The sequence below is a fragment of the Muscardinus avellanarius genome (assembly GCF_963383645.1).
Source record: "Muscardinus avellanarius genome assembly, chromosome: 21".
Classification (NCBI taxonomy): Eukaryota; Metazoa; Chordata; class Mammalia; order Rodentia; family Gliridae; genus Muscardinus; species Muscardinus avellanarius.
Window position 1 is genome coordinate 24,719,778 of NC_137807.1, and position 10,303 is coordinate 24,730,080.

Here is a 10,303-nt window from a genome sequence, read left to right on the forward strand (position 1 = left end):
GAAACAGGTTCTCACTAAGTTGCTGAGAGCCTCACTCAGTAGCTGGGGCTGCCTTTGAACCTGCACGATCGTCCTGTCTCAGCCTCCCAAGCGCAGGGGTTACAAGCGTGTGCCACCACGGCTGGCTTTATTTTTATTTGGAAACAGGGTCTTGCTAGGTTGATGAGAGTCTCATTTTGCTGAGGGTATCCTCGAACCTGTGATCTTCCTGTCTCAGCCCCCCAGGTACTGGGATTATGGGCCACCACGTGCACCTTTCATTTTTATCTCCTGGGCCATCTAAAGTACACTCCTCACATCCTGTCTGTCCATGATGGGCAAGAAAAGGAGCTCCAGCTCCTGGACAGCCCTGAGGTCATTAGAGAAAACCACAGATGCTCCAGAGTGCTGTGTTGCTAAACTGTGGTGTTCCAAAGTAGGGGATTAAGTGCAGTTGGTTTTTTTTTTTTTTTTTTTTTTTTTTTTTTGTGGTACTGGGGGTGGAATCCAGGGGTCTTCTACCTCTGGGCTATACTCCCAGACCTACTTTATATTTTATTTGGAAACAGGGTCTCTTAAGCCAGCTGAGGCTGGCCATGAACCTGCACATCCTCCTGTCTCCGCCTCCCAAGCGCGCGGGGATCACAGCGTGCGCCTCCACACTGGGCTCGGCTTAAGTGCATTTTTGATCTTCAACACTTTCGACTAATGAGTGTGATTGGGATGTCACCCATAATAAGTCAAGGCACATCTGTACTATGGCGTTTTGATGTCCCATCCCCCAGAGATAACCTCATTTCACTTGGGATTGCACGCCTGCAAGAAGGAAGACTTTCTGGGGTGCGGTGAGAGGGGGTGCATCACCACGCCTTGACCTAGCTCTGCAGACCTGGCTCTCCTTGGGCATGTGGCCAGGGGCTCGAAGGGCTGAGGCATCTCAGCGCTGTACCTGCCTCTCTGGGTACAGAACTGCCCTCATGTGGGGAGCTTGCCTGCTGCACGGTGCTAGGAATGGGGAGTCCAGGCAGATGCTGGCCACTTTATAAACAGGGCGCTGCCGGGCGTGGTGGCGCACGCTTGTAATCCCCGCGCTTGGGAGGCAGAGACAGGAGGATCACGCAGGTTCGAAGCCAGCTGCGTGCGCTGGCTTAGGAGACCCTGTTTCCAAATAAAAATGTAAAAATAGGTCTGGGAGTGTAGCCCGGAGGTAGAAGGGCTTCCAGGAACCCCAGTACCACCAAAAAAAAAATAAATAAATAAAATAAACAGGGCACTCTGTCTGAGGGTGAATGGGGGCCTGGTAATGCCAGCCAACATCTTATGCTCTCCACCATACCTTCTGTGTCACAGGAGAGCAGGCTGGCCCTTCACTGCTGAAGTCAGCCTGGCTAGGGCCCCCACAGGGGATCCTGGGGCTTGAGGGCACCTAACCATGGGTAGTTTCTTTGCCCTTTCTCTTGACCCGGGGACAGGTGGAGCCTTCAGGGTTGGCCCTGAGAGCCCAGGCCTGCGCCCCACTGCCCCGGATCCTGGGCGTTTGGGGCCGGCAGTGGGCCTGAGCCAGCCAGGCTGTCCTCGGGCTTAGAGGCACACTGCCTGGGCCTGCTGCCCGGGGCTGCTGCTGGGTCCCACTTGTGTTCTCACCCCTGTCCCCGCGCTGCTTCCTGCCAGGGCTGGGCACCAGTCCTTGGACTGAGCTTTTCTTGAGCCAGCACTTGTAGTCCTGGCTCCTCAGCACTTTTCCCCAGTCTTATGTTCTCTCCAGGGGTAGGTGCTTGCTGCTCCCATGCCCAGTAGAAAGTGGGTGGAGTGGAGGCCGCTGGCCACCTTCATTTGTGTGCGACAGACAAGAGGGAGGCATTGGAGGCTCCAGGACACTCGCCCTCCATGGGGTGGGGTGAGGATGTATTGTGGCTTGCGGGCACAGAGGGACCTGGACTTGGGGGGGTGGCAGGCTGGCAGCGCAGCAGTGGAGGGCGCAGGAAGGCTGGCCTTGCCTGTTCTGCTGGGCGCCAGGTCTGAGTCTGACTCAGCCTGGGGTCCTGTCCTCTCTCTGGCTGGGAACCTGGTTCATCATCAGCCCAGCCTGGTTTGGTGAACCTGGCAGGCCCAGGCAGTGGGCACTTTGTGGGGCCTTGTTAGAAATAAATTTTTATGCCGGGCGTGGTGGCGCACGCTTGTAATCCCCGCGCTTGGGAGGCGGAGACAGGAGGATTGCTCTGGTTCGCAGCCAGCCTCGCTGGTTTAAGAGACTCTTGTTTCCACATAAAAATGTTAAAAAATAGGTCTGGGAGTGTAGCCCGTGGGAGTGTAGCCCGGAGGTAGAAGGGCTTCCAGGAACCCCAGTACCACCAAAAAAAAAAAAAAAAAAAAGAAATAAATTTTTATGGCTTCTTAACAAAAAAGACCCGTATTTGAAAGCAGCTTGGCAAGGCAATTTTACTTTTGGCCAAAGGGATCCTGACACCAGCACGGTGAGGTGTGCGAGAACCACCCGTAGGAAACTTGTTGGGCGCTTTATCCAGCGCAGGGCTTCTGTGCAGTGCTCCCGTTGGTGGGAACAGAGCCTCACTGGGCACCACTGGCCGAAAGGGTGGGGGGGTTGGCACTCACAAGTTCCAGGAAATGCTATTTTACAAAAATAAAAGCACACTAGAGTTACACTGTGGCAGTTATATAACATGGAGCCCAAGTCAAACTATGTCTTTGATAGAAAAGATCTGATTATTTCTCACATTCCTACCTGAGCCTCTCAGGCCCCAGCCCCATCGTGCCACCCACCTGCCGCCAGTTGAGGCATGTCAGGTGATGAGGCAGAGGTCCCGGAGTGAATGCTGGCAGAGTACGGGCTGTCCCAGGTTGTGAGGAGCCCGGCGGGGAGCTGGGGGTGGCCCAGGCTGCCTGGTGACTTCTTGGCACCTCTAGGACTGCTCTCAGGGCTCTGTTCCTCCTCGACTCTGGCCTCTGTTCTGCCCAGCCCAGCCTGCGTTGACTGTGGAGCCCTTGGCTCCTAACCTGTGTGACTCCAGAGCTGGTTCTGCTGCCCTGGGACTTTGGAGGGGTCCTGGGCCAGCCTCATTCCCTTTCTCCAACCCCCTCCCCAGAGGCAGCAGTGCCCCAGGCTGGAGAGACAGCTGGTCTCCCAAAGCCTAGGCTTCCCAGGCTCAGGCCAGCACCCGGGTCTGGTCACATTCCTGAGGGACCTGCTGAGCCTCCCCTGCAGGGAGATGGGGGAAGGGCTGGCAGGGACAGGCTTCTGGCTGCTGCGGGCCCTCCCCCACCCCTGGTTTCATTCTAAGGGAGCCCAGTCTGACCCTTGTGAGGTCCAGGGAGCCAGAACCCCAGGATCCCCTCCTGCAGAACCCAGAGTTTAGGAGAGGAGAAGGGACCCACCCTTCTGGCTACAGCTGCCAGACTTTAGCAGCCTGGTAGTGAAAGGCCAAGCCTTGTTTGGGGCCAGCTCTTGGCAGGCAGCAAGCCTTCTGGGAGTGAAGACCATGTGGCCAGGCCGCGGAGGGGCTGGGCCCTCTGAGCTGGTGGGGGGCTAGGGCAGATCTGGGAGGGAGAGGCAGGGGAGTCAGAAGCGGTTGAGACTGGTTCTTATAAATAGCCCTGCACAAGTGGCTCCAATTTTGACCTTTTGTTATGTAAATGTGGCCAGCCCGGGAAGGTCCTTGCCCAGCCCTCCTGCCACCTCACCCACTGGTCTGCCTGGAGTTGTGGGCCTGCCACCAGCGTCCCTAGGGCATCCTGAATCCCTAGTGCTGCATGCTTGCGTGTGTTGGGGGTCACTGGTGCCCACCTAGCACCTCAGATCTTCTGGACACCTCCCCTCCCTGCCGTCAGGTGTGACTGCTGGGCACCATCTTCTACTTGCCTGCGCTGGGTGTCCAACCAGCGATCCCCGGGCCTTCTGGGAGTGAGGAATTCAGGGCCTCCAGCTGCCTCCTTCCTGGCGGATGCCTGTCTCAGTAACTGCCTGTCTTCTCTCTAGATGACCAGACGTTGATGCACCCCCAGGAAGTCTGCAGGTTCAAGGAGGCCACCCCCGCTGGCTGCTGCTCACATGGTTTCTGGGCCCCTGGCACTCCGGTAGGCCCAGGGGGAGGCCTGGGGGGAGGGTAGCCCCTGCTTCTTGTCCACGGGGCTCCCTGGCGGCTCATGCAGCCCTGTACATGAGTCTGGCCTGGCCTGAGGTCCTTTGGCACACGCAGAGCAGGACAGCAAGGAGGGTGCCTGGGGTCTGGCAGCCTGCCCTGCCTGATGAGCTGCTGTGAGCATGTGAGCTCTCCTGCCCTTTGCTCGTGCCCTAGCGGCCTGGGGCTGGCAGAGCCGTGTGGAAGGCTCACCCTGGCTCTTTGTCCTGCTTGGCAGTTGGGGGAGCTGGCTCCTGAGCTGCTTTAGCCTGGAGGAGCCGGCCTCTCCCACAGCCAGGAGCAGGTGCAGCCCTGGAGCAGGCGCTTCCTGAGGCTGGGTGCTGGCTTTTGGATGTGTTCATTTACAGTGAGCTCTGAACGTTTGGGGTTCCTGTGATGGTTAGGGTTGCCCTTTGCCTACCAAGGGGCAGGGCAGGGTAGGTTGGTGGGAGCCAGGCCGAGCACTCTGGGAGGGGCAGGAACACAGGCCAGCGCTGGCTGGCTGGCGAGGTCAGAGCCGCTGGGCTACTTGGGGAGGACAGCAGAGTAGAGCGCACATGGCCACCCCAGTGTTGGCAGCAGGAGCCAGCAGAGAGAGCGCCCAGCTCTGTCGGCTCCATCCTGTGGGAGCCTGTGGGGGCAGGGCTTAGTGGCCACCTGGGCACTTCTGGTTGTGGCCTTGTTCCCTGCCCTGGAGAGGCCATCTCTGTCCTTCTGGGGCCACTGTGCACCGCCCTGCCCTTGCTCTCCCCGTGGGGTGCATTGCCTGGGGTGCTCAGCACAGGTCAGGAATTCCATCAGACCCATGTGCGTGCCACGGCACTAGCAGGCTGGCAGGTTCCTGTGGAGAGCAGAGGCGTGTGTGTTTATTACTTAATGACCTCAATTAATGTCTGTGCCAGCCTGTCTGGCAGAGGCCAGCTGGCTGCCTTTCCTGGGCTCAGACTACGGTGACTCTTCCTAGAAAGGGTGTAGGACCCAGTGCCTACCCCAGCGGGGCCCTCTTTCATGGAGGTGGGCAAAGATCTTTTGTAACTGGGTGTGGTGGTGCACGCTTGTAATCCCAGTATTTGAGAGGCTGAGACAGGAGGGTTGCAGGTTCAAAGCCAGCCTCACAACTTTTTTTTTCTTCCCTTTGCGGGTGTGGGGATGGAACCCAGGGGCATTTGACCTCCTAGCTACACCCCCTGCCCTATTTTTTTTTTCTTTATTTTGAAACAGGGTCTCACTAAGTTGAGGAGGGCCTAAGTAGCTGAGGCTGTCCACGAGCCGCGATCCTCCTGTCTCAGCTTCCGGAATGCTGGGATTACAAGCATGTGCCACCATACTCGACCTAGCCTCACAACTTAGTGAGATCCTGTTCAAAATAAAAATAGGGTGCTGGGCGTGGTGGCGCACACTTGTAATCCCTGTGCTTGGGAGGCGGAGACAGGAGGATCACGCTGTTAAGAGATCGTTTCCAAATAAAAAACTATAAAAAATAGGTCTGGGAGTGTAGCCTGGAGGTAGAAGGGCTTCCAGAAACCTCAGTACCACCAAAAAAAAAAAAAGAAAAAAAAAAGAAAATAGGGCTGGGGGGTGTAGCTCAGAAGTAGAATGCCCCTGGGTTCGGTGCCACACGTATGGACACATATGCGCATGTGAACTTTCTCTTAGCATAGGGAAATTACAAGTGTAAGTGTAAGGCCGAATGCTGGGCAGGTTGAGGTGGGACTGGCCAGGCCCCCAGAGGCGCACTCGCCCTTCCCTAGAGGCCTTGGCTTTCTGGACTCCATAGCCACCTGGTACTCGTGTGGGTCCCCTGCTTGCCCCGCGGCTTGCAGCTGACTTCCTTTGGGTGGAGACAGCAGCCTGGTGGTCTGGTCACATTCGGGCCCCAGTCCTTTCCTCTTAGCGCCTTCCTCACTTATCGCTGCAGTAGCTGGGGGAGCTCCGTCTCTTCTCAGATCCTCTAGTCTTCAGGGAGGGACGGCACAGCGCACAGGTTCCAGCTGCGGCGTGACGTGTTTGCCTGTTCATGCCCGCAGGTGGTGTGCGTGGGCAGGGCGCGGGGACATGGGGCCCGACATGGAGCTGCCCAGCCACTCCAAGCAGCTCCTGCTTCAGCTGAACCAGCAGAGGACCAAGGGCTTCCTGTGTGACGTCATCATCATGGTGGAGAACTCCATCTTCCGGGCCCACAAGAATGTTCTGGCCGCCAGCAGCATCTACTTCAAATCCCTCGTCCTGCACGACAACCTTATCAACCTGGACACAGACATGGTCAGCTCCACCGTGTTCCAGCAGATCCTGGACTTCATCTACACAGGGAAGCTGCTGCCCAGCGACCAGCCAGCTGAGCCCAACTTCAGCACTCTTCTCACTGCCGCCAGCTACCTCCAGCTGCCCGAGTTGGCAGCGCTCTGCCGCCGCAAGCTCAAGCGAGCCGGCAAGCCCTTCGGCTCTGGTCGGGCGGGAGCCGCCGGCATGGGCAGGCCGCCTCGCAGCCAGCGGCTGTCCACTGCCTCTGTCATCCAGGCTCGGTACACCGGGCTCACGGACGGGCGCAAGGGGGCCCATACCCCCCAGGAGCTGCCCCCGGCCAAAGGGTCAGATGATGAGCTCTTCCTTAGCACCTCCGCCCAGGAGAGTGCGCATGGCCACAGCGGCTGCCCAGCGGGTGGGGAGGTAGGCCTGGGGTGTGGTGGCAGCACCAACGGCAGCAGCGGGGGCTGTGAGCAGGAGCTGGGCCTGGACCTGTCCAAGAAGAGCCCCCCTCTGCCCCCCACCACCCCTGGCCCCCACCTCAGCCCTGATGATCCGGCCCAGCTGAGTGACAGCCAGCATGGCACTCCGCCTTCGGCCTCCGCCCAGCCTGTTGCCAACAGCGCTTCCTACTCTGAGCTGGGGGGCGCCCCCGAGGAGCCCATGGATATGGAGGGGGCCGAGGACAACCACCTGGGCCTGCTGGAGGCATCAGGCGGCCAGCCCCGGAAGAGCCTCCGGCACTCGGCCCGCAAGAAGGAGTGGAGCAAGAAGGAGCCTGCAGCCGGGTCCCCCTTCGAGCGGAGAGAAGCGGGGCCCATGGGCGCCGGCCCCGGGGAGGAGGCTGAGGGGCTGGGGGACGGGGTTCCTAATGGTGTGGTGGGCAGCAGCGCTAGCGGGGGAGGGCCCTACGGGGAGCCCGCCTATCCTTGCAAGGAGGAGGAGGAGAACGGCAAGGACGGGAGCGAGGACAGCGGGCAGAGCGGCAGCGAGGCGGGCAGTGGCCATGCCGGAGCCCACTACGTGTACCGGCAGGAGGGCTACGAGACCGTGTCCTATGGGGACAACCTCTACGTCTGCATCCCCTGTGCCAAGGGCTTCCCCAGCTCCGAGCAGCTCAACGCCCACGTGGAGACGCACACGGAGGAGGAGCTGTTCATTAAGGAGGAGGCGGCCTACGAGACGGGCAGCGGGGGCGCCGAGGAGGAGGCGGAGGACCTGTCCGCACCCAGCACAGCCTACGCCGCTGAGCCCCGGCCCTTCAAGTGCTCAGTCTGCGAGAAGACCTACAAGGACCCGGCCACCCTGCGGCAGCACGAGAAGACGCACTGGCTCACGCGCCCCTTCCCCTGCAACATCTGCGGCAAGATGTTCACGCAGCGCGGCACCATGACGCGCCACATGCGCAGCCACCTGGGCCTGAAGCCCTTCGCCTGCGACGAGTGCGGCATGCGCTTCACGCGCCAGTACCGCCTCACCGAGCACATGCGCGTGCACTCGGGCGAGAAGCCCTACGAGTGCCAGCTCTGCGGGGGCAAGTTCACCCAGCAGCGGAACCTCATCAGCCACCTGCGCATGCACACCTCCCCCTCCTAGAAGCCAAAGACGGCTCCGCCCACCGGAGCAGCCCGAGACCGGGCGGGGCCCGCCCAGAGCTTTAATGGACAGTCTGCACCCAGGGGAACCAGACCCTGCGCGTGGAGCTGGAGACCGACCGTTCTACCTCCCTGTTGCCAGGTCCCAGCTCCTGCAGGGGCTGCTCCAGAGCTGGTGGGAGTGGGCTCTCCTGCCTGGGCTGGTAGGGAAGGGTGCTGGGCGGTGGTATGAGGCCTCCCTGAAGGTCCCTCGGCTGTGTGCTGGTGAGCGCTTGTGTCTGCGTGTCTGTGGGAGCGGGAGCTGGGGAGCCCTCCTCCCCACCTTGAGCCAGGTGCTGCCTCCGGCCCTGGGCCCTGGGACCGGCAGGGCGGCCCCACCGCCTACCTCCACAACTAAAGAGCCCTCTGGGCCTGCGTTGCTGTTTTTCCTACTGATTTTCTTTTTCTATTTGAAATTTGAGTTCTGTTTTTTAAACCAAAACAAACAATAGTTTATTTTTTTTCCTGCCCCTTTGGGGCTGAGCCTGGGTCTGCAGACCGAATGTAACTGTTGTCCCCCAGCCCTGGCAGGTGCTGCGGACACACCAGCGAGCCAGGTCTCCGGTCCGGGAGCCTGTTTTGCCCAGGGCTTCCCGGCCAGCCCCGCCTGGGCCGCCTCAGGACAGTGTGCTTTTCCTATATTTTCTGAGGACTATTCTTTGTCTAGAGGTACTTGTTTTTTATTAAGAGAAACCTTCCGTGTAACGTCTGCGGGACTGTTGGAACTGGAAGGCCTGGGTTCGGGGTGGGCTGGACTCGCTGCTAGGGCCAGCGGTTTCATTTCTGTGTGCGTGGGAGTGTGTGTGCCGCGCGTGTGGACAGGTGTTTCGCTTTCCTTCCTCGCTGAACAAGGTGGGGAGACCTCTGACCTTGTGCTACCTCTTGAACTGGTGACAGCTCCACTGGGGCTGTCAGGTGGGACCTAGACGCTGCTCCTCCTCTCTGGGTGGTCAGGCCCTCGCGGCCTTCTGGGCCCATGCTCTCTGAGGGTGCCGCTGTCTCTGGCCTAGGCCAGGGGTGTGAGCCGTCTACGCAGGGCAGTGCCAGGCAGCCGAGAGGAGGGAGCAGCTCTCGGCCCCTTCCCGTCAGGGCCAGGATGAGGTGGAAGTGAGCCCCTCCCATCCTGTCCCGTTGCCCGGCTCAGGAGAGCAGCGCCCCGGCCCTGCGCCTGGCCAGTGAGGTGTGGGGAAGAGGCCGCCCGAGCGCTGACCCTAGCTGCCCATGGGCTTGGTCCTGCTGGAGCCCACACCGTGCCCGTGTTCACCACGGCTCTCACCAACCTCAGACAATTCACGGGCCCTACCTGGGCCCCAGGCCAGGCCCAGGCCGCTGTGCTCTGTTCCGATCGTCCTCCACCGACTGCAGTCAAAGGGCCAGTCCAGCAGGCTTTATATTCATTTTGCTTTATGCTTTCCTTTTTGTTTTTCTTCTGATTTTTAAGTTCAGACCAAAAAATTCCAGAGTCATCCCCTGCCCCTGCCCCTCCAGCTGAGAGCAGCCCGGGTTCAGGTTCAGGGCCTGGTGAGCGAGGCCATGACCGGCCCTCCCTGGGTGTCCGCCCCAGGCTGGCTCCTGCACCCTGGGTGGAGGGTGGGACAATCCTGGGCTCAGTTGTAGCGAGTCAGGCTGAGCGCCTGAGTGGGGGGCCGTGCGCCCCCTCCCTGACCCACCCCACCCGTCAGCACTTCGCCACCCGACACAAAGTCTGTACCACGTGGGCTTGCCAGCGGTGGCCGCCACATCGAGGCGACTGGAAGCAGGTGATCCTCTGCAGAACTCAGGGACGGGAGCAAAGCCCTCACTCAGCAACTCTGCGACAGTATTGTACCCACCTCAGTGTTGTGTCAAGCCTTTTCTGTACTTTAGTGAGAAAGCAAAACACTAGTTTCCTATTTAAGATTTTAGGGGTTTGGGCGGGTGGGGTCCACAGTACTTGGTTCTGTTTTCTTCCCCTTTGATTCCATGTGTGTGTGCCTGCGAGTGTGTGTGTGTGTATGTGTGTGAGTGTGTATGTATGTATGTGTGTGTGAGTGTGTGTGTGTGTGCATGGTGAAGAGCCTCACAAGGAAATCTGGCCGTAGGAGGCCAGGCGGCTTGCAGTTCTCTGTTTTAGTCACTTAATTCCTGAATGTTTCGGAGAAACAGGAAACCAGAAAATAGCAGATGTCACATAGGAAAGAGGATTAAAAAAAAAGCTCATACCCAAATTCACAAAACTTATTTTTTAAACCAAAGCACATTTTGAATGAGTATGAAGCTCAGTGGGCTCAGATAAAAGATGCTAATATATTTATCTCATTGTTTACATAA

At 59.2% G+C, this 10,303-nt stretch overlaps 1 protein-coding gene across 1 annotated transcript; it reads left to right on the forward strand.

The window, feature by feature from the left end:
* Positions 1 to 4,045: 4,045 nt before the first annotated feature.
* On the forward strand, positions 4,046 to 7,955 carry HIC2 (HIC ZBTB transcriptional repressor 2; the record flags this gene model as incomplete). The annotated part of the gene is made up of 2 exons (XM_080717477.1): positions 4,046 to 4,071; positions 6,143 to 7,955. 2 exons carry the CDS (start codon positions 4,046 to 4,048, stop codon positions 7,953 to 7,955), a joined length of 1,839 nt encoding a protein of 612 aa, XP_080573603.1.
* Positions 7,956 to 10,303: the final 2,348 nt, after the last annotated feature.